Source organism: Perognathus longimembris, chromosome 2 (genome assembly GCF_023159225.1).
Source record: "Perognathus longimembris pacificus isolate PPM17 chromosome 2, ASM2315922v1, whole genome shotgun sequence".
In the NCBI taxonomy this organism is placed as follows: Eukaryota; Metazoa; Chordata; class Mammalia; order Rodentia; family Heteromyidae; genus Perognathus; species Perognathus longimembris.
This window is the reverse complement of record NC_063162.1, coordinates 103,796,981-103,822,199: the sequence shown is the minus strand read 5'-3', so window position 1 is coordinate 103,822,199 and position 25,219 is coordinate 103,796,981. Positions and strand designations below refer to the sequence as shown.

Sequence of the window (25,219 nt, the reverse complement as noted above, 5' to 3'; positions counted from 1 at the left end):
TGAGTAAACAAAAAACCTGAGGGATAGTTCTCAGGACCTGAATGCAAGCACCACAACTAGCTCAAGAGGTTGTGGGGGTGGGGTGGAGGAGGAGGAGAAGGAAGAGGGGAAGGAGGAAAGGGAGGAGGAGGGGGAGAAGGGGAAAGGGGTTTAGATAAAATAAGAACAATGGAACTTGGGTTACTATTTTTATGGTTTAAAAAACATTCCTCAGCTGATACTTGAAACCTGGCAACTTTATTAGCTAATCATGCTATTTAATATAAAACACACACACACTCCCACACCCTTCTCATTGGATTGATTACTCTTTCAAACTAATTAAAGTACTGTTTAACTATTTATAGAAAATAAACAAGAGACATGTCTAACCAATTCGTATTAACAGACTCAATACCAGGTCATAGGTGTCAAATAACAGGGTTTCGTGTTATTTCTTTGGTAGGTGAGTGTGATTTATTTAACCTTCTCCTTATTAGGGATGGACATTTAGATAATTTTCTTATAAATAGAGCTTTGGTGGCAAACCATATACATCAAGCTTTGTCTGCATTTCTCTTTTCCAAATTTATAATAGATTCTCAAACATAAATGTTTCAAAGTACATAAAAATTTTAATAGCATCATTTATATATTCTGCGTTGCTTTCTCACTAAATAAACCAATATATATCTACACAAACAGTAAGTATTTTCTAGTATTGGTATCTGTATTAAGTATACATAATTTTAAACAACTATGGTAATTTTAAAAATAGCCAGCAGCTGGGCTGGGGATATAGCCTAGTGGCTAGAGTGCCTGCCTCGGATACACGAGGCCCTAGGTTCGATTCCCCAGCACCACATATACAGAAAACGGCCAGAAGCGACGCTGTGGCTCAAGTGGCAGAGTGCTAGCCTTGAGCAGGAAGAAGCCAGGGACAGTGCTCAGGCCCTGAGTCCAAGGCCCAGGACTGGCCAAAAAAAAACAAAATAGCCAGCAGCTGGTAGCTCATGCTTCAAATCTTAACTATTCAGGATGCTTACATCCAAAGGATAATGTTTCTAAGCCAGCCCAGCCAGACTTCATCTCCAAAATAACAAGCAAAATAACAGGGTAAAGGTGCGCCTCAAGTGATAGAAAGCCAGCTCAGCAAGAGCACTGGCCCTGGGTTCAAACCACAGTACTGGTAAAAAATAAAAAATAAAAATTAATTAATTAATTAATGGATATTTTATTTATGCATTTCTCCTAGTAAATTAAATATTTTGTATATGTATATATTGGGTATTTATTGTAAATAATCTGACATTTCACACTTTTCTATTAGGTCGGGTACTGGTTGTTCTTTGGGATGTGTAAAGGCAAAAAGCCCCATTAAACATAAAGAAAAATGTTAGCTCTTCTTTCTTTTAAAAATTATTGTCTTATACACAGTTCTTTACCTAAAATTAGCAAACAAGAAAAAAAGTATTAAGCATTGTAACGTCAATCCTTCTGACCAGTCCAGAGACTAAAGCAATTAAGCCACGAGCATCTTACAAATGATCCCAAAGACAACTAATTCTGCAAGGTGCAACAGTAGCTCTGGGTGGGATGAGAGGAAGATCTTCGTGTCCACATACATCTTTGTGGAAATACTCATTGTATACTTAAAAATCTACAGACAGAATAAATGAGAATCATGACTCAAAAGTAAAAGGACATATAACTCAATTAAAAAACAGCTTGTTGAACTGAAGATATAGAGATGACTAATGAGCACATGAAATGATATTCAGTCATTAGCCATTAGCAGAATGAAAACCTAACCACAACAAGATGCCATCTTGCACTTAAAGGATGGCCATAAATAAAAACTAGACAAAAAGCAGAGAGTGACAAGCATTGGTAAGGAAGTAAAAAACTGGAATGTAAAAGGAGTCATTCCTATAGAAAATAGCTTGGCAGGTCCACAAAAGATTCAACAAATTACCATAAAACCTAGCAATTCAATCCCAACTATATTCCCATGAGATTTGAAACAGATGTTTACACATTAAGCTTTTACATGAAGGTTCATAGGAACATTATTCATAATGACCCAAAGTGGAAACAATCCAAATTTACACAAAGGACTGAATATGGAATATGCATTAAATGGAATATTATTCAGCCATAAGTAAGAATAAAGTACTAACACATGCTTCAATGTAGCTGAAACTTGAAAATATAGAAGTGAATGAAATCAGTCTAAAAGGCCACATATTTAATAATTTTATTAATTTGACTTATCCAGATTAAGCAAATTCAAAGACATAAAGCAGATTAATGATTACTAAGGGAGGGAGATTTGGAACTAACTGATCGTGGATACAGGATTTCTTTCTAGTGTAGTGGAAGTGTTTTCAAACTAGTGGTGATTATTTCATAATGTAGTGAATATACCAAGAGCTTGCAGCAAGCTGGACACATGATGAATTTTTATTATGTGGGTAATGTTTCAAGATGAAAACATATGGCCTAAACAGTACAAGAGGTACTGTTAAGCTTTAACTAGAATATTCCACACTTTTTATACTGCAATGTTCTTTTTTCCATACAGGACCTATTAAACATATTATGAGACACTAACATTTCCAAGAAGTGCTCTGTGAGAAAACATTCTAAAATGTAGCTGGTCTTAGACACGGAGACAAGAAGAAGAAAGAAAAAGGAAAACAGAGGCAGGCCAGTAATAAACTTTTATCAGCATCATAATTATTCTACAGTTGATCATCCTATTCTCTAGAAACAGAAAGCCTAACTTCAATTGAATTCTTCTCTTATTAGTAACAGATTTTTCTCTAATTTTGCTATTACCACTAGAAAGGCTATCCGATCATACAGTTTCAAAAAGAATCTTCTCATAAGGAGAGTAATTATTTCACAAAGAGAAAGGATAAATAGAGAGTGTCTCAGAATTCGATCTCTGATAACTGTATTTATTTTACTTTTAATCTGCTACTTGCTAGAGGTCATGTAGAGAGGATCTTCTCTGAAAAGGAACCAGAAATAACATAATTAGCTAGCTAATGGCAACAACATGGTTCTGATGTATAAAAACATGTGGGAAGGCAAACTGGAGGGATGTCTGATCTGAACTTTACCAAAATATTAACAATTTCTGCTATTTCGTCTTCCAAAATGGCAACTCCCACACTAACAAGTATCTTTCCATCCAGACATTCAGAGTCCTGAAAACAGTAATTTAGCTGTATGCTGGCCTCAGAAAACAGCCTACGCGTCTATTAGGATGAATGCAAAACTGAGCATCAGAGGGTTGAATGCAAACTACACAACAGGGTGAGAACAGAAACAGACCCACATTTGGTGAAGTGACTTTGTTGCACTCCTACATCTATTCTCAAATTTATATGTCCCATCCAGAACTATTTCCTAGGAGGTACCAACAATTTCCCAACAATTTACTACCTCTTGTTTTCTTATATTTCAAAGATAATCATCAAAATCTTTTCTAGGAATTAATAACAAAATCATTTAAGTTTTCCTTAGATTTATCTGCCAGGAAGAAGCAAGGTCCAAGAGTATTTACAAGTCAGTGATTATGAGCATGGAACATAAACTCATTTATCATTATCTAGTAACCAAAAGAGGACTGGGAGACCTCAAGATTAAAAACCACATCGCAAGTAAAATGACTGTGAGGTCAGACTTAACCTTTGAAGTTTATCCCCTGAAGTATCTGTTTGGATTCTGTCTCCTGGAACCTCTGTCTGTCTGGACACTCTGAAAAGTGTCTCTTTCTAAGAAGTCAGCCTAATCCTATCACCAAAGACCCATAATTCCTCAATATTTTTTTTAATATTTGAGAAAAAAAGAGAAAAATAGCCCCAAATCTGTTCTCTCCTAATGAGAGATGAGACACCATTGTATGGAAACTTATTTTGAAAACTTCTTAAAAACTTTGGCACATGAGAAAGTGCCCTATCATGACCTACTGCTTGGTCACTGGGACAAGTCACTCTTCACAACAGAAAGAAGACAGAAGAAGCTCTGCACAGATCATTTTTTTTTTTTTTTTTTTTTTTTTTGGCCAGTCCTGGGCCTTGGACTCTGGGCCTGAGCACTGTCCCTGGCTTCTTTTTGCTCAAGGCTAGCACTCTACCACTTGAGCCACAGCGCCACTTCTGGCCGTTTTCTGTATATGTGGTGCTGGGGAATCGAACCTAGAGCCTCGTGTATCCGAGGCAGGCACTCTTGCCACTAGGCTATATCCCCAGCCCCTGCACAGATCATTTTTAACACTACAATTAAAACATTTTTCAGGGCTGGGGATATGGCCTAGTGGCAAGAGTGCCACTAGTGCCACTAAGCCATATACATGAGGCCCTGGGTTCGATTCCCCAGCACCACATATACAGAAAATGGCCAGAAGTGGCACTGTGGCTCAAGCGGCAGAGTGCCAGCCAGCCTTGAGCAAAAAGAAGCCAGGGACAGTGCTCAGGCCCTGAGTCTAAGGCCCAGGACTGGCAAAAAAAAAAAAAAAAAAAAAAAATTTCAAAAATCATAATGATTCCATAGACAACTAGCTCTTCAAGATGTAACAGTAACTAGTTACAGTGGCTTCTACCAGAAACTCCTGTAAAAACATACATTTCCAGATCTTCCTATTTATAACCAGTGATTATGATTTATGACAGTGATTCTGAACATATTCATCTGAGCAGGATCAAAGAAGAAAGAACTAGAAGAATTACTCATTATTACACATTTTTATAAAGTGCCTACAATAAATTCTAGGTACATACCTAACCAGAGCTAAACTAAATCCCTTTTTCTAGAATCTGCAATGTCCAAAGGAATTACTGACAAGTAAATTATAACAGAACTGAAAGAACAGAACACACACACATGTGCACACTGATTGCGGAGTTTGAACTCAGAGCCTTACATTCATACAACTTTTGTTCATAGCTGTTACTCTACCATCTGCACTGTTACTCTACATCTCCACTTTCATGTTTTTGCTGATTACTTGGGTGTCAGAATCTCAGATTTGTCTGCCCAGGCTGGCTCTGATTTGCCATCCTCAGATCTCAGCCTTCTCAGAAGCTAGGATTATAGGCATAAACCATTAGCATCCAGCTATATGTGTTGGAACAAACATATACCATTTTCTTGGAAGTATTGGGCTCTGAACTCAAGACAGTACATTTGCTAGACAGGAGCTCTACCACTTGGGCATGACCACATTTTAACATTTATCATTTTGAACTATCTGAGATTATGCAAGATAAAGTTACAGTAGGAATGTGCCTTAACCATCCCACTCAATATCATTTTACAATACATTACCAAACAATTCATTGTAGGATTCTCTTTTCTGGGAAGATGAAAGAGATGAAATAAGAACTTAACTATGATGAATCATTAAGACATTTACCTGACCTGAGATATGATTTTGAAGTTTTCCCATTTTCTTGAGTCTATAGAAAACATTTAGCACTGCATCTGAGAGCATGTTGTCTACCACCAGGAGAGAAAGGGCTAGAGTAGTAGTAAGGTGAATAAGCCTTCCAAGAGCTTAGAGAATGAGTCTTACATAGCTTCAGATCCATGTATACATGTGAACACATAGGTGTATAAATAGATTCAGAAAGATCCTCAACCTGAATGATATATAATGTTATGTCTTCTCTCCTGCCAACCCTTCTCACTCATACCTCTACACTTAGGCATCTACACATACTAACAGCAAGCAGCCATAATAACAATATGCCCTACCAGTCCTCAACAATTTTTTTAATTTCTTTTTTTCTCTGTTGTCAAAGTGTGATACAGAGGGGTTACAGATTCGTATGAAAGGCAGTGAGCACATTTCTTGTTCTACTTATTACCTCCTCCCTCATTTCCCCCCTCCTCCCTCCCATCTTCCCCTAAGGGTTGTGCAGTTGGTTTATACCAAATGGTTTCAAATGGTTGCTTTTTGAATGGTTTGTCTTTTTGTTCTTTGTCTCTCGATTTTGGTATTCCCTCTCCCTTCCCCAGTTCTATTACCCATATAAACAGTATCCAGGGTACTTGTATATAATACAGTGGTAGAGAGGGGACAGCCACAGGAAGGGAGTACAAGAGAAACAAAACTAAACACCACTCAGTCAAACAAACATACAAGGAAAAAGAGGGGAAAAAAAGTAGTACGAGTTCGCATGGCATGTTGAGGATAATTACAACAGTGGTATAACTCTTGTTACCATAACGTGAAGTTCATTTCACTTGGCATCTTCTTATGTGGTCATATGGATGTAGCTACTGGGGTATTATTGGTTCATTCATTCAGTAAGTATGCACTAAGTGTTGCATGTCATGGGATTGAAGATGACTAGATCATCTCCTTGTCCTCAAAAAGATAAAACATAGTTTTTAAACAATTAAATTCAAGAGATTGTTGGAGATGGCTAGTGGTGATTAGAGAGGGCAGAGAGTGTTCCATGGAGGTGCGAGTCAGGGAGGTGTGAAGCAGAGTTATGGTCGCTCAATGGGGAGGTGAGTCAGAACTGAGGCCCTAATAGATGGCAAGACGTTCATCAGCAGACACAGCCAGGACAATTCCAAGGCAATAAACAAAGGCATCAAATAGCCTTTGTGAAATCCACTGGGTTTTAGGAGCTATGTGTGTGTTATTTTGAGAGTACCTGTGTGTCTATGTGTGTATACAATGAGTAGATATCTGGGAAAATATCAGAAGGGTGGCCAGACATGGTGAGGCTCAGAGTCAAGCACAGTAAGAGCAGAATGGACTTTTTCTCAAAGTTCTTTCTGTTGAAATACAAAGCACCTCAAGCTGTCTTGAGCTGCAAGAGGGAGCTTAAGGAGAAACCGAGAGCTGGGTTTGAATTAGGCATTTTGTAACTTTCTAAACAAGTATGACCTTGGATAAATTAAGTGTTCTGTATGCATTGGGTTATTTATCTACAAAAAGGAGAATCACAGTAGGTATTTTTATGATTAAAAAATACTTGCAATTATATCTAGTATGTAGTAAGTTCCTGAAAATAGGAGCTCTTTTAATAATTGTTTATTAGGAAGGACTCTTGTTCCTTAGCCTAAGAGAAGAGTGTTGGAAGCCCTGTCACCTCAGATAGCATTCCCTCTCCTGCTCCAATCTCTGTGTAAGCCATGGTGGACCACAGCTTCTCAGGGCTTCCAGATGTTCATGTGTTCTTGGATCTCACTAAGAAGAGTTGGACTAGGGACTGACAAGTCTTGATTCAAAATTCTGAGCAAATAATTATGACTGATTCAGCTTAGCTTCTATCTTATAGTTTAAACTAAGCCCAAGAGCTAGGGTAAAAAAAAAGTGTTACAGTGATCTATCTGCAGTGGTAAGAAAAGAGGACAGAGGACAAATTCATCTTAATTTAACCATTTTCAGGTCAGAGCTATCAACCAGGTAATTTTAATCTTCAGAGGTTTTAAAAATTTGACAATTCTGTTGTTTTGCACTCTAAACTTTTTTTATTCTTTTCCTTTTCTCTCTCAATCTGTACTACTCTTTTATCTGATCACCACTAAGTTGTTACTCACTAAATAAATGAAATGAATGTATCCTCCAGTGGAATAGTATTTGTCTTTAAAAAGGAATGAAGTGTTGATTCATACTACAATGTAATGAACTTTTAAAACATTAACCTCAGTGCCAGGTGCTGGTGGCTCATCCCTGTAATATTAGGTAATCAGGAGGCTGAGAACTGAGGAGCAAAGTTCAAAGCCAGCCCAGGGAATAAGTCCATGAGACTATTTTCTCAAATTAATTACCAAAAAAGGCTGGAAGTGGGAATGTGGCTCAAGTGGTAGAGGGCTAGCTAGCTTTAAGAACAAAAGCTCAGGGATAGCTCCCAGACTCTGAGGTGAAGCCCCAGGACTGACACACATAATAAAAATTATTCTTAGGGAAAAAAGAAACTAGGCACAAAAGCCCACATGCAATTTAAGTCTATTACATGAAATGTCCAGAATAGGTAAATCCATCAAAACAGATTTAGAGTAGTTGCAGGGGGCTAGGGGTGGGGAGATGGGGGAATAATAAGTGAAGGCTATGAAAAAATACTTCCTTTGGAGGTTATAAAAATATTCTGGAATCAGATCATGATATTAATTGTACAATCCTGTGAATATATTTGGAAATCAATGAAATGTGTACTTTAAAATGGCAAAATGTATAGTACATTAATTACATTTCTTAAAAGCATCTGAGAACTGGATACCAGAACATCTGGTTTTAACTCCCTTTTCTTTTTTTTCTTTTTATTGTCAAGGTGATTACAGAGGAGTTATAGTTACATACATAAGGCAATGTGTACATTTCTTGTCAAACTTGTTACCTCCTCTCTCATTTTTCTCCCACCTTCCCAACCTCCCCCCAGTTATACAGTTGTTTTACAACATATTGTCTTGTATTACTGATCTCCTTTTACCCTATGCCTCACCAGTTTGATGTTCCCCTTCCCTTCCGTAGTTCAGATAAAAATATATACAATATCCAGAGTACCAAAATCAAATACAGTGACAACAGGGATAAAACCATGGGGAAGAAAAAAAAAAGAAAAAGGCATTATTTCACAAAATACATTGAAAATGACAGCAATTATAAACCACTCTCATACTTGCACTCTCTTATGAAATAACTACCATTCATCCTTCCTGGGCCTCACTTTCTTACCTATGCATTAGGGTCAGAGGTTCATTCCTGCTCACAACCCTATGAATAAGAAATTGAGTGCACACCCATCACCCAGATTAAAGTTAACTTCTATTGTTTTTTATTAATTAATTTATTTATTTATTTATTGTCAAAGTGATGTACAGTGGGGTCACAGTTTTATACATAAGGCAGTGAGTACATTTCTTATCAAACTTGTTAAATCCTCCTTCATTTTTCTCCTACCTTCCCCCCTCCCCAACTCCCTTCCCCCACACTATTCTCTTTTAGAAGAAATAATTCTGAATTCTTCCAGAATCTTTCAATATATCTATTTTGAGCATAAAATAGATACTGGGTAGTGCATAGATGATCTCATTTAATCTAACCAGTAACTTTGTGAATGGGACTTTTTTACTTAAATTTTTTTGTAAGGTGATATACAGAGGGGTTACAGTTACATAAGTAAGGTAATGAGTACATTTCTTTTTTTTTCAAATTTTTATTATCAAACTGATGTACAGAAAGGTTACAGTTTCATACATTAGGCACTGGATACATTTCTTGTACAGTTTGTTACCTTGTCCCTCATACCCCCCAGTACATTTCTTTTTTAACAGTGTTTCTCCATCCCTCATTTTCTCCCACTTCCTCCCCCAGCCTCTTTCCCCTAAGTGGTATAGTTCATTTCCAACTTAATACCCAGGATGTTGGAATAATTAATGGTAATATTATCTCTTGTCAGCTCCACTCCCTGTATCATTGACTAGAGAAACTTTTTTAATTGACCCAGAGTCTTCTTGTAAATTATAGTTAATTTTCCATACCTAGTAAAAAGTCATGCTTTTTGAATTGGACAAGTATGTCTAAATTACATTTCATTTTGCATTTCTTTGTAAAGACACAGGCAAAATTAATTTAACCAGATTATTTTCAGCCAAGTTATTAGCTTGATTTAGTCTAGTGAACAAATAACACAAACACACAGGGCCCTACTTAACGAAGTGGCTAGTGAGGTGTTCCATTTTTCTAGATAATAAGCAGTAAATATGTGTATGCATTTATAACATGTGTGTCTTATAATCCTAGGAAGAACATCTAACATTAGACTGTGTCTATTACTCAAGGTAGCTGAGGTTCCTCATGATAAATCAGCAAAATTCTAACAAGTTCTACCAGTCTTGATGTAAAAGACACCCAAAAGTCAGAATAAATAAGACTCTATGTTTTCATTTTAATGCCATGAAAACTAAATATTGTGAAACAAAAATTTGCCTCCTGGGAATGAAACATTAACAGGTAACCTAAGCATACCAGTGAGTTATACATTTTTATAAACTTGGGAATAATATAAGATTTACTAAGATTCAAAGTTTGTGTTAAAACATTTGAACTGGGCTGGGGATATGGCCTAGTGGCAAGAGTGCTTGCCTCGTATACATGAGACCCTGGGTTCAATTCCCCAGCACCATATATACAGAAAATGACCAGAAGTGGCGCTGTGGCTCAAGTGGCAGAGTGCTAGCCTTGAGCAAAAAGAAGCCAGGGACAGTGCTCAGGCCCTGAGTCCAAGCCCCAGGACTGGCCAAAAAACACACACACACACACACAAGAAAAAAATTTGAACCATTTGTTTTGTAAACATATCCCCATTTATCTAAAATTAGTGTCAAATCATCATGATTCCTCAAGTGATAAAATCACTCAGTTGATTTTTCAAATATTAGTTAGGTATAGTGATTCACACCAGTTATCTCAACTAAAATGGGAAGCCTAAAATAAAAGGATCACCGAATAGCAAAAAGTAAGACTGTCTCAAATTATACTCTGCAGAAAAGTGTCTGCTTAAGGAATATGAGGCTTTGAGTTCAACTTCCCAGTTTTTAGTATTAATGTCTTAAAGATCATATTAGGACTGAGCAGAGTGGCGCATACCTTCATGGCCACTCAGAAAATGCAGGAGGGCTTTCAAGTTCCAGGCCAACCTGAGATACATATTAAGACAGTCTCTCAAAAAAAAAAAAAAAAAAAGAGAGAGAGTAAGAATAATGCTGGAAATGTAATCTTACATTAATTTCTTAATAGCTATTAGAAATCATATGATTTACTGAATGTTTAAGAGAAAAACAGAAAAATGAATTTTGGATCTGTTAACTGGATATCTTCTTTAAATTTGGATTTCATCAAATGTTGCTATTTTGAGCTTTGTACCTGGGACAGAGTATGGTGGTTCACACCTGTAATTGCAGTTCATCAGGAAGCATTAACCAGGAGATCACACAGTAGTACAAGGCCACCCCATACAAAAAGTTAGCAAGACTTTATCTCACAAAAGAAATCAGGAGTGATGAAACACATATGTGGTCCCAGCTATGTGGTAGGCATACATAGGAGGTTGGCCGCCTGAGGCTGTGTCAGGCAAAAGCACAAGACCCTATCCAAACAATAAAGAGACAAGGGCTGAAGGCATAGATCAAGTACTAGATTGCCTAGCAAACACAAGGTACAGAGTTCAAACCCTAGTAGTGTCAAAAAAATTAAAAATTCTATAACAAGTAATTGTAACCAGGATGACTAATATAGGAAAGAAGTGATAACTGGAAATTATAAGTTTAGGACAAAATTGCTAAAGTAGCAGTATATTAGCTGAGCAGAACTAGGAACTGTAAGGTACAAATTTAATTTGGACCACACTTAACAATTTGAAGTGTGGCAACTATTCTGAGATCTGCAAACCTGATTCTCAGGTTTTAGAGCCAGAATATCAAACATTGAGTAGGCTCTGTAGCTTGTGGAGCCAGAATATTAAATATTGAGTAAAATGCATTTCTACCCTGTTAAAGGAACAATTTTCTATGAAAGGATATAAATAATAGCTCTTCATTGAGTGACTACAATAAGCCTTGAAGATTTACATGATTGAGCTGGAATTCAAAGCCAAAGATGAGAGGGAGGCTTTTTTTTCTGGGATGCACAAAGAGATATTCATAATTAAACATCACACTTCCCCAGGGCAGCATGTTTTCTTATATTGACAAGCAAAATGAGGTATTTTCGAATAAGGCATTGCTGGGCACTGACATCGTTTGCATAGCTATTGTTTTAATGTATTTCTGGCTATTAGGAATTGTCTATTTTTGGCTAATGAGGCATGCATTTTATTTAAAGAATTCTGGTTTTGCATAACAGGCTAAAGTTATGTTAGTGGAATTACATTTCTTCAACAGTATCTTAAGAACAATTATGGACTTATTTTGGCTGGTTATACACACATTTGATATTCAAAGAAGAATGGCTAGAACTTTAGTATAATTGATACAATTCAATCTTAGTAGGAAAGAAACTTTCAGAAGTACCTATTTAAACTCAACTACATGCTTTCCTTTGCCTTATTTGTCTCAGACACTTAACCATATCACACATGAATCCTCTGATATGTTGGGAAAATGCCAAGCAAACCCTGCTAAATATTCCTGCTTAATATTGAAACAGACTAATGACTCTTTTGTTCTCATCCAAGAATACCATATTTCTTCAGCCTTCAGTGCTACTAAAACCACTATCATACTCAAAAATAGCAAGATTCTTAAATTTTATCTTTTGTAAGTTTCCACTCCTTTCCTACATGCACACTAACCAAATGAAATCTTTTTTCATTTCACCTAAATCAAGTACCAAAGGGGGCAATTGCTTGCTCAGTGACCATTTTATACAAAAGGTTTGCCTCATTCCATTCAAAAATTATTTATGAAGTTCTAAGCCTGTTAACAATATTCAAGCATATTACCAATTTTTGTTTAAGTTGTTTACCATTATTGGAATAGAACATAAAAAGATCTCACCTATCTACCCATCCATATAAAAGTCATGCCCCATAAGAATGCCAACTGTCTCCTAGGAGACCTAAGTATTTGGAAGTCAAGCCATCATCAGTGGGCTGTGCCCATATTCAAAGGCTTCTTTGGACAATCAAATAAAAAATAATCACATTGGTAGTGAGAGGAAGAGTAGAAACAATTACAGCTGGTTGAAATACTTTGTACATCATTTATTTATCTTTTTATCAGCTACTATTTTATATCTATCAAAGTCATTCCTGAAAATGTCTTGAAGCCTCAATTTCTTAAATAATTTCTAACAATTCATTCTTGGTTCTTTGTTCTGTTGGCTAAAATGTGAAGTAACACAATACATGAATGTTATATATTCTTTTAAAACATTCTACAACACTGTAAAACTAGTATGTGCATACAAAAATGTGGGAGATGTGTTTGTGATACATTCATAAATGATTTTTAAAGATTTTCCTTGTTTGAAGGCCTGAAATTGATCAGTAGTAGTTTCTTCACTCAGCCAAATCCTCTCAAGTCATCTCTAACGACACAGTTCATATTATTTACACTTCAGATTGGTCTTTTAGAAGTAGAGTATATACAAGTCCTGGATTAAGGAAACTGACTACTCCAGTCATCAAGATTAATAATTTGGAAAAGCTAATTTTATTGAGCATTTTATCTATGTGCCTAATGTTTTATATGTCACTTCCATTAATCCTCAGTACTACTCAAGAGCTTATGAAGCAGTTCCATTATCATTACCCTCTCACAGATGAAGAAAATAAACTAAAGAAGTCACACAAGTTAGCTGAGACATTAAGCAACTGGGAGGCTTATAGGTAGACATGGATCTAACTGAGTCTTAGCCTTTTATAGACAGCTTCATCTTGTTGCCAGTCCTGGTCTATGCCTGACCTCGTTTCAGATGTCCTGTCTTATTTTCTATACCCATGCCAAGCCTCTAAAGTGTGCCTTCCATTCTGTCCCCAACATGTTTTCTTTAAAATGAAAAGCTGTCCAAGGCCTTCCTCAATCTAAAATGCTCAATGGTTTCCCTTCCCTTAGGATGAAGGGCCAAGTCTAACAATATGCTGAATGATCCAGCTCTGATCTCTGATCCAGCCTTATCGTTTTTCTTCTTGTTGCAGTCTCAGCTGCAAGATTTTCTTTCAACTCCAGTCAGCATCTTTGTACCACATAACATTTGCACCTGCTGTTCCTTATTCTGTGTACTGTTGTGAATCAAATTCCTAGACTTTTACCCAACAACCACTTCTACAAATTGAACGTTTCTTGAGTTACTCAGTCTAGAGTGCTCCTGGAATGACACAGTTACAATATCCTAGGTGATTCTTAGGCTGCTGGTGTGGAGTCTGATCCAATTTCAACTCTGAATAAATATTAGAATTATCTGAGGCGCTTTAAAAAGTACAAATACCCAAGCCCCCAACCCCAAAGCTTTTGACTTCATTGAGCGTACATGGAGCCTTGGATTATAAATATTGCATACTTATATGAGAAAATATTTAAAATTCACATTTAACTTGGTTTTTTATATTTTCCTTTCCCTTTTTAAAAAAAAAATTGTGCCAGTCCTGGGGCTTGAATTTAGGGTCTGGGCATTGTCCTTAAAGCTTTTCTGTTCAAGGCACGCTGTCATTTGAGTCACAACTCCACTTCTAGATTTTTTTATTTTGTTTTCGGTGTTGCTGTTATTTTGGTAGTCACAATGAATCTTTCCTGCCCAGTCTGGCTTCAAAACATGTTCCTCAGATCTCAGCCTCCTTAGTAGACAGGATTACAGATGAGAGGTAAATTTGGTCCTATCATAAGAAAATTGGAAGTATGTAACTTACCCACACACATATTGTAGATAGGATTGTAACCAGACCTTCATCTCTTTAGAATACTAAAGTGATGAGGCTAAGGAAGTGGACTATTTATATCTACAATAAAATTATTCTCCCCGAGTTTTAAAACTCAGAAGTAGTTACAACAAATTATAAAACCTTACCCAGATCTTTTCAAAACAGCAAGTCATCAGTCTCAAGTAACTTAGCATGATGAGTACATGACTTCCAGTTTTCCTTTATACTCCATGACTGTGGACCTCACCTTGGGCAAGCTGAGGGCCACGAAGCAGCAACCCTATTGCTCCAACATCTGTCCATGTATCACCTGAGCAGAGCTGCTGCTAGGACCCAAGACCAGGTAAGTGCCCTTTTGTGTGTCAAAAGTAGGTTTAAAAAATATTTATTTAGGAATTAATGCTGTCGCTCTAAGTGGTAAAGTACCGGCCTTAAACAAAAAAGCTCAGAGAGAGCACCTAGGGCCTTAGTTCAAGCCCTATGACCCACACACACAAAAATAATTTACAAGATGAAAGTTAAAGAAATGAAAAACAGTGACAAAGGAAGATTAAGAAATAGACAACTGGGGCTGGGGATATGGCCTAGTGGCAAGAGTGCTTGCCTTGTATACATGAAGCCCTGGGTTCTATTTCTCAGCACCACATATATAGAAAATGGCCAGAAGTGGCGCTGTGGCTCAAGTGGCAGAGGGCTAGCCTTGAGCAAGAAGCCAAGGACAGTGCTCAGGCCCTGAGTCCAAGGCCCAGGACTGGCAAAAAAAAAAGAAAGAAAGAAGTAACAAAAGAGAGACCATAGAGTCCATGTTTCTTTGGGTCTGGCTCACTTCACTTAATATAATCTTTTCCAAGTCCTTCCATTTCCTTACAAACGGGGCAATGTCATTCTTTCTGATAGAGTCATAAAATTCCATTGTGTATATGTACCACATTTTCCTGATCCATTCGTCTACTGAGGGGCATCTGGGTTGGTTCCAGATTCTAGCTATGACAAAGTGCACTGCGATGAACATTGTTGTGCTGGTGGCTTTACTGTGATTTTGTTTGTGGTCTTTTGTATAGATACCCAAAAGTGGGGCTGCTGGGTCATAAGGGAGTTCTATATTTAGCCTTCTTATTGGGAATAATTAGTACAGGTTTAGGCAAGTCACAGCAGAGGATCACAAGAGCCCAACAGCTATACCCTTATGAACATATAAGATGATGCTAAGTGAAACGAACTCTATGTTATGGAAATGATTGTTATATCACAGTTGTAACTACTTTCAACGTCCCATGTGTATCTGTAGCTTATATTATTGATGATGTTTTTGTATCACCTTCCTGTGGTTGTACCTACACTATCTCTGTAATCTTATCTGAGTATATTGAAAACCGTCTATACTGGTATTAGAACTAGGAAATTGAAAGGGAATACCAAAATTGAGAGACACAGGGTAAAAAAAGACAAACAACTACAAAAGCAATACTTTCAAAACTGTTTGGTGTAAGTGAACTGAACAACTCATGGGGGGAAGGGAAAGGGAAAGGAGGGAGGGGGGTATGAGGGACGAGGTAACAAACAGTACAAGAAATGTATCCAATGCCTAATGTATGAAACTGTCACCTCTCTGTACATCAGTTTGATAATAAAAATTTGAAAAAAAAAAGAAAAGTAAAAAAATAACCTCATTTCCATTTCCTGGAGTTCATAATGATAAGCATCATTTTATATGTTCAAAAGCACACAGCTATTAAGCCTCGGCGATCTTCTACTACTTTCTTTGTCTCATTCTGAATGTCTAAAGTCCTGTATAATTTATCATGTATCTTTTGTCTTGTATGTAAGTTTATCTGTTTGGGGGAGGGTAAGGGGAGCAAAGAAATGGTGGGACAAAGGATAAACAAGTGCAACAGTGATACTCACTAGACACTAATATTGGAACTCGCTATACAACTTGGGGGGGTAGGGAAAAACTGGGAGATAAAGAGGGGAGTGGCGACACTGTTCAAAAAGAAATGTATTCATTATCTGACTTATATAAATGTAACCCCTCTGTATATCATCTTTACAATAACAATAAAATAAAATAAAGAAATATTGGGATAGTTATAGCTTAATTCAGTTATAATTCTATTAAATATTATGGTTTTGTGAAAAAATAATACATATCACAGAAAATCTAAAATATTAAATCTGTGGCTGGCTCTTGATCATGCCGTGCTATCTTTCTTATTTCAGTGGAAGTACTGTCTAGTACCCCAGTGTTAGAGTAAGATTAATAATTTCAGTCTTACATAAGCTGAGGTATTAAATTTGTATATTTTGAAGCTGTGGAGGGTCTATAATCCCAGCTTGGCAGGTTTACAGTAGTATGGGTAAAACTAGAGATTTCCAAACTGAGAATCCTCTGGGATTAGTGACCATCATAGAGCCTCCTGCCTCTCCACATAAGTAATCCGACAAAGACTCCATGTAAGTATTTTAAGTATTAAATGATATACTTTTATAAATACACATGGAATTCAATTATTTTTAACAAATATTACTGGCTCCATTTGATGCTTATTTGCCAAACTTACTGTGACACTTTCACTTACTGCCAGATTTTAAAAAACTATATGAGAGCAAAGTACTAAATAATTACATGGATGTCAAAGTAAATTTCAGCCAACTAAAAAGACAGCACTCAGAAATTTACAGGAGTCCAATAGGACCAAGAATAGCAATACTAAGTAAGCAGAGACAGAAGATGCTCATGCCTAGCTCACGGTGGCCTCTTAAAAGACTCACATAAACTCATCTAACTCTGAGCGAACACACCAAAAGGGTTCAGATTATTTTTCTCTTAAATAATAAAGGTCTGATACTTCTAAAATGGGTATCTCAAAAAAGAAACAATCAAAAAATACTCATGATTATGAATGGTTTCCATTTCATCAGGAATGCTTACCAAATCCAAAAGCATTGGAACCTCCAATGCTCTGTGAAGACTGAACACTTGTAGAGGTATACAGTCCTGTCACCAGCAGGCCATCAAAGAAGGTGCTTGTTGAAATTGTCACTGAAATACAGGAAGGGGAAAAGAATCTCAATTAATGTTGCCAGAAAAGCGACATACATTTCTGGAATGTTAGACATTCCCGAGACAATCTTTATTCCTTATTAGCAAACTATTTTTATATTATCTCCAATTGGTTTTATATATTCAGATATAGGTAAGCATCGTTGTATATACATATGTGTATTTATAAATGCATGCATATGTATGTATGTATTACAGAGAAAAAAATCATTCTGAATTTCAACATTGATAATTGCTGGCTCTAAATTCAGAACATCAGTCTTACCATTGTGCATTCATTTCATACATCATTTCCTGGTTATGTGAAAAATGTGAAAATCATGTAATATTGAACAGATGGCTTCCCCACCTCCACTACCACCACCTTTGAATACAGTAAAAGGCATTGCTGGAGTTTCGGCATTGTGAGAAAACATGCTTTTTAAAAAGCATTTCATACTTTCCAGAATAATCTTTTTTTTTTCTTTTTTTTTTTTTGGCCAGTCCTGGGGCTTGGACTCAGGGCCTGAGCACTGTCCCTGGCTTCTTTTTGCTCAAGGCTAGCACTCTGACACTTGAGCCACAGCGCCACTTCTGGCCATTTTCTATATATGTGGTGCTGGGGAATTGAACCCAGGGCCTCATGTATACGAGAAAAGCACTCTTGCCACTAGGCCATATCCCCAGCTCCTCTCCAGAATAATCTTACATCAGTTATTGAAAGAACAGTAAGATATTTTTTATTTCTATTGTGAATCTTCATTTCATAGATAAGTTCCCTGAAGTTTTGCAACAAAAGCACATTAAGTTGCATGAAGAGAGTCAACCATTTTCTCCTGTGAAGCAGAAAAGGAAGACCATTGAATGCTTCACATTTCATGTTTCAGAACCAAGTCTACAAGAGGACCCCTAATGATTTCATCACCACTTCTCCCCCCAACCCCCCACCAAAAAAAAAACCCAGAATATTCCTGAGAAGAAAGGGACAAATTAAATTGATATGTATACTACTCAAGGTTAGTTTATTCTTAAGATCTTGTCTTGCTAGCCACCTCAAAATCTGTTCATAGTTTCTTTCTTGACATGTCAATTTTTTCTTGTATTGCTTGTATGAGATAAAGATGATGCCATAAGCAGGAAACAATGAAGGAAGCTAATGACATTTTTTTGGAATTACACAGATCAAGGCCATCATCCTGCTTGGAAGCAGTAAGAATGACAGAGTTACATTAATTTTGAGGCAAATGCTTAAATTAAACTCCAAGACATCCACTTTATAGAGAATAGAACAGAACAGAATAAAAACATCCATACCATAAAGTATAAAACAAGTACATATATATGGCTGTGGATATGGCCTAGTGGCAAGAGTGCTTGCCTCATATACATGAATCCCTGGGTTCAATTCCCCAGCACCACATATACATAAAATGGCCAGAAGTGGTGCTGTGGCTCAAGTGGCAGAGTGCTAGTCTTAAGCAAAAAGAAGCCAGGGACAGTGCTCAAGCCCTGATTGAGTCCAAGGCCCAGGACTGGCCAAAAAAAAAAAAAAAAAGTACATATATCAACAGACTGGAAGCATACTACCTTCTCCATTGGTATGAGGTGTTAGAATACATCCTATTTCCATCTTCTAATAAAAAATATTAGCTACTATTCTTAGTATTGTCATGAAAATCACACATGTGGGCTCTGAGAATAGATTCTTGGGCATTTCAATGCCTCTGGTAAAGACAGCCTAGAAGTAAGAGAATTGAATTTCATTCCCAATAGGAACATTAACTCACTCTGTCAGATTAGTACTTCTAGGTATGTTTAAATATATGAGAAATTATTTCAAAACATTGAGTATCTAAGGGAAAAAAAATAATTACCATAGAAACCACACAGTCCTTTCCTTACTTTAAATCATCATCTACTAACTGACTTACTCCCAAACTTTGTCGACAAATTTTTGTCAGGCTTCTTCCCAACTCTCAATGTGGAGCAAACTGATGCTAAAATATCGCCAGCTGGACATCCAAAAGACATTTCAACTTCAACATGACTAACACTTCAATGTCTACTCTTCAGCCTAAACTGGCATCTACCTCCGTCCTCCACAACTCAGCTCTAGGGGACACCATTCTTCCTGTTACTGAGACCAAATTATTTTTAAGCCAGCTTTGGAACTTCATCTCCCACATCCTGCATCAAGCCCACCAGTCAATCCTGTTGGATCTGCCACCAGTCATATCCAGAATCTGGCTACTTGTCATGCTGCTTTGAGTGCCATCTTCTCCCCTATGGATTATTTCATTACACTTCCATCTTTCCTTCCTGGTTCTCTCCTCACCACTGTACAGTCTACCTTCAGTAAGAGTTGGTGCATCTCACTGATCTTATCACTCCTCTCTTTACAAACTTCTTTTCTCCAGGCCTTTGTAGTGGTCTACAAAGTAGCACATGATAAGCATCCATTCCCTTTGTATTTTCATCATCTTTGCTCTCCTGCCTAACTTCACTCTGGGGCACATTAGCCATCCATCCAACTGCGATATATCCAGCCTCTGTACTCACCTTTTCCACTGCCTTTAGACTCTCTTTTCCAAGGGCCAACTCTCTCACACCCTTCAAGCCTCATCTCAAATGCTGCCCTTTCAGTGAAGGCTGTCTTGATTGAACTATTTAAAATTGTAAACATCCTCTGACCATCTGCTTTCATACCCTCAGTTCTTCTTACTAAACTTATTATCATCTAAACACATCATAGTAATAATATCTACTTATAATTAATATCTTTTCCTCACTGTACTTATTTTCAGTAATATTCTGTAGAATGCAATCTTCATCAAAGCAGGTATCTCAAGTGTTTTTCTCAGTGATATATCTCAAGTGTGTAGGAAAATTCATGATACTTTTAAGTCCTTGATAAATATTTAGTGAACTGATCATGAATAATTCATTCCCATAAAAGTAGTGTGAGGTTGTCTGTGTTCAACTTGTTCCTGGAGAACTATGTTGTAAATCCTAGACTTTATAGGTCAGATGAATTCCACTCAGAAAAAAGGAGAGAGAAAAGTTGGCTACTTAAATATGTAAAATGTTTTCCTGAATGTAACACAGATCAACATAGAGAATAGCTAACTAATTAAAAGACCAGACATAGACTTTTACTTGGAGAGGGGAAGGAGGTTATTTTAAAAATAGGTACATTTTCACATGCTATATGTTTACATAAGTCATATGCAGAAAAAAATTCTTGTTTGAAAAAAATGATATAATCTATTTCTATTTACTAGCATTGAGAATGTAAATTATCTTTAGAGGGGAAAATGCATTTGGCTTTGGCTCTGCTCACAGAAATGGAACAAGCATTCCTTTCCTCTTTTAAACAGATGTAATGCATAACCTACATGTGAATCTGCCTCTTTTAAGAAAAAGGCAATGCTTGCTCCCATTCTCATGGTATTTAAGTCACATTGTTCTGATCATTCTGGGCACACTAGCCTCCTTTTACTCAAGAAAATAAGGGTCCAATTTGTAGATTGAGAAAACATCCGATCCAGTTTTGATTCCTGATTAGTGTGTAGGACATGTCAGCTTGTCTGCAGCCCACAAGTGCTCACTGATTGGAGCGATGTTAGTAAGTTGGGTGAGTGTCCACACAGAGGCCTCTACAATGAGGCACTAGAATTTCAGAGCATATATTTCCAAAATGACCAACAAAAAGCAGGGCTTGAGATATGACTCAAGTGGTAGAGTACCAACCAAGCAAGCAAGCAGAGTGAAAGATCAGGCCTTGAGTTCAAACCCCAGCACTGCAAGAAAAGAAACACATATAAGAATGAAACAGCCAGGCACCGGTGGCTCATACCCATAATCCTAGCTATTCAGGATCTGACAATTGCAGTTCAAACCAGCCCCTGATGCAAAGTCCATGGGACTCTTATCTCCAATTAATCACCAGAAACCAGAAGTGGTACTGTGGCTCAAAGTGGCAGAGTGTTGCCTTGAGCAAAAGAGCTCAGGGACAGTGCCCAGTCCCTGGGTTCAAGCCCCACAACTGACCGCAAAAGAAAAAAAGAATGAAACAAAATAATGTAGTCAAAGTAACTAAAATTGTGACAAAATTATGTATTATATTATTACAGACCTCAAAACTCAGAAATACAAAGCAGTAGGGTTTTGCATGAATTTTCTTTGTGTTGAATATATACACATATTTTATGCACACACCAAATTAATCTTTGTAATTTTTGCCAGTAAGTTAGCTATCACTATTATTATCTCTCTAAAGATTTGATAGCATTTCCTCAAGGAAAAAATAAGAAGGGATCAAAAAGCTGAGGAGGTTATCCATATCTCCACCACATCTGTGTTAAATTGGCAATGAGCTTAGCACCAGGAGACTATGAATGTGGATTTCTGGGCTGTGACAGCAGAATGAAAACATGATGTAGTGACACAATTCAACTCTTATCAGTGCCTCAAAGAGTACCTCCGTCTCAAAATGACTAATTACAGAGTCAGTTATTATCTATTAGAGCTTCTAGTAACTGTTCTCAATAAGACCCTAATACCATTCTTGCAGAAAATCACTGTAAGATGAATGTCAAGAAAAAAAAATACATTTAGACATTTAATGCTGTTTGCATTTCATCCTAAAGATTCTGGCCTGCAAATGTTTGACGGCTCATTAAATTTTGATTACTTCAAGCATACTCCATAACTACTATATACCAAAGACCTTTAATATGTGCAGAAAAGAAATACAATACTTGAAATGATGTTTCCATTCTTTCTCAAAATGAAAAACACCAGAGAACAACAAACTGCAAAAGGCTGAAATCAGTATTTGAGTATTAACAGTGATGCACCAATTTCAAAGAGTTCTCTTAAGTTTTATACATTTTGAAGGTGAACAATGCCAACAGAATCCAATATTGTTAATATCCAAAAATCATCATCACATTTTGCTTTCTGAACAGAAGCTCACTTGCCTTTTGAATACAGAACAGATTACATAGCCTGAGGAACAAACATATCTCTGAAAATGAAATAAACTGAGTTTATATGCAGCAAAATTTCATCAACACTGTGTGTTCGACTACTGATTCTTCCATAAAGTGCGAGGAACTCAGGGTACTAAACTGAGATCATCAAAAAATACATTATACCTTTCATTCTAAACTTTAAGAACACAACCCCTAAACTATTTCTTATATACACTAGATCCATTTTTACACAGTTTTCTGTGGCTTTCAAACATTAAATCTAGGCATTTAGGTAGCATTTTCCAACTAACAGCAGCAAAGCAAAAGTAAAATATAATTCCAGTAAATTCACAGAGAGAGAGAGAGAGAGAGAGAGAAGAGAGAGAGAGAGAGAGAGAGAGAGAGAGAGAGAGAGAGAGAGAGAGAGAGAGAGAGAGGTGTCAAGTTCCCTGAATGTAATCCTGGATCCACAATAATGATAATGAGCTGAGCACAAGAATCTTAAATAATTAGACAAGGAATAAATGGGCTCTTGTCAGTCTCTCTAAAAAACAGAGACTACATTTGTTTTACCTATCTTTTCTAACAAATGGTAAAGGGCATGATGAGGAAGGATCTACCTGCACACCTCGGGGGCAGCCTCCTGTCTACCCATCTTTGGAAAATCCCTGCTAATCTTCCTATGCCCACCCCTTTCATTAACAGGAAGCTGACCTACACTGTCTCTAGGGACTTTATGCCCTCCAATTTAATATATACCTCCTTAATAACAATAAGTTACATAATATTTTAGCACTACATGCCACATACTCTTCTAAGCCTTTTATAGGCATTAATCTTTTCAACATCCCTTTGAGATAAGTACTATTATTATACCATTTTACCCATGAGAAAGCTGAAACAAAGGGAGTAGGTGGGTGCGTGAAGTAACATGTTTAACTGGCATGTAAAAGGTGGCTCTAAGAAATATTAGTACTGCTTCCTATCCTGGATAGCCTGCATATATACAGCAAGGTCTGTTTCTTGTACACCTGAGAGGCAGGCAAGAGCTCAATTTTCCTTGGAAGAAAGTGGTACCAGCCTCACAAACTCTAGATGCCTGGGGAGAGTGTTCTGAGAATATAATATGCCCAGCAGATTGCTCTTCCCAAAGCATTTAACCAGATGCCTTCTAACCCCAATTATTATTACAAACATTTATTATCATTATTACTTCTCATCTTTTTCATTTCTGCAGATCCCCACTGTTCTTTGAGGGAAAAAGAAGGAATGGCTTCTAGGGAAGACTAAATGCTATGCGACGAGGATTAGGCTAGGACCAAACTAAGAAGGCCTAAGATCTTTGGGATGGCCCATGTTTGAAATCATAATCAGAATGCTCTAGTGAACCTTCTCCATCTTTGTCACCACTTTAAAAGAGGAAAACTCCAGCAACCCAGGAATTGGGGCAGGTGCATAAGACATGTCATCTGCAAATTTTAATGATATTTTACAATGCTTTCTGGGGGCTAGGGAATGTTCTTTGATGGCTGACAGAGGGAGCCAGTATCTCTATGGAACTATTATATTTACTACAGACTCAGAGATTCAGATGAATCACACATAGTGTCTAAGTCTTATTTTCCAGCATCACCAGTAATAGAAAAGAGATCCACTGAGATTTCTTGTTCCTTTAAGTTCCTAAGATATAAACCAAGTGCAGTCAAATGTGTTTGTGAATTTATTATTTTTAAATTATGCCTGTTAGAAGTGACTTTAGATGGTAGCATTTGGTGAATATAAGTCTCCCAGCTGCCCTATTCCTTCATATTCCCTTTACCTGTCCTCTCCCTCTCCTTTTCGCTCTTCTTTCTCCCTCGCCTACAGCCTCTCTCCCTGCTGCCCTCCCTTCCCCACTTCTTTCTTTCTGGAAAAATTAACCTTGGAGTAAAATCTCACATCTTATTGAGGTGAGATCCCATTCCCAGACGTGAAAACCTCTGTCAGAATAAAGCACCTAGAATGAGATAACAAATAATATTTTTGAACAAATTGCTTAACTAGTGATCCCCAAAGCAAGGAAAATGTTTATATAAATATGTGTGTTTGTATATATATTTATAATCTTTATTACTAGTCCAATAGAATTTGAAACAAATGATTTTATTTTTATCATCTGTTTGGCTTTTATAATTTAATTGTGAACTTCCAAAAACATTCTGAGATAAAATTGCTTAATCCCTAGATCCCAAATCACTTTTTCTTTGCTCATAAAAATTATATTTAGAGAACTGTAGCCAAATGTTACAAGTGTTTGTATTTATCTCTGACCTTATTTTTCATGTTACTTTTATATGAGACTTGATGATAGTCATACATGAAAATTTCATATTGTTGGTCCTGCACTCCATAAATTATTAAAGTGATATGAATAGGAATGTGGTGTTCAGGTTTTCAGCAATTTTTTTCCTTTTGTTCTTTCTTTTTTAAAAGAAAGACTTCGTTGTCTATAACTTCGTAAAATTTAAGAGAAGAATAAGTCCAAAAGAAATCACTCTGAAAGATTAGCCCCAATCTTTTACAGGAAGTTCTAAAAATACTTTTCTTTTGATGCATGGCTGTAAATTAGGTTCTTCAAAGGTAAGAAAAATAAGACTATTAATTCTTATTAGCACATATGCAGGTAAATATGTTACATTAGATTCCACAGATGCCTAGAGAACAAATATATGTGGTTCTTTTTTAAATTTTATTTATTTATTAATTAAATTTTGTTGACAAGGTGTTGTGCAAAAGGGGTAGTTACATAATAGGGCAGTGTGTACATTTCTTGTGATATCTTACACCCTCATTTT

General features: G+C 36.8%; 1 protein-coding gene across 1 annotated transcript in view; it reads right to left on the bottom strand.

Moving 5' to 3' along the window:
- Positions 1 to 25,219, bottom strand: part of Reln (reelin) — a 435,472-nt gene that overhangs the window by 364,646 nt on the left and 45,607 nt on the right. Inside the window, exon 2 of the mRNA XM_048339842.1 lies at positions 17,299 to 17,409. Coding sequence (XP_048195799.1) covers positions 17,299 to 17,409 — 111 coding nt within the window. The remainder of the gene's footprint in view (positions 1 to 17,298; positions 17,410 to 25,219) is intronic.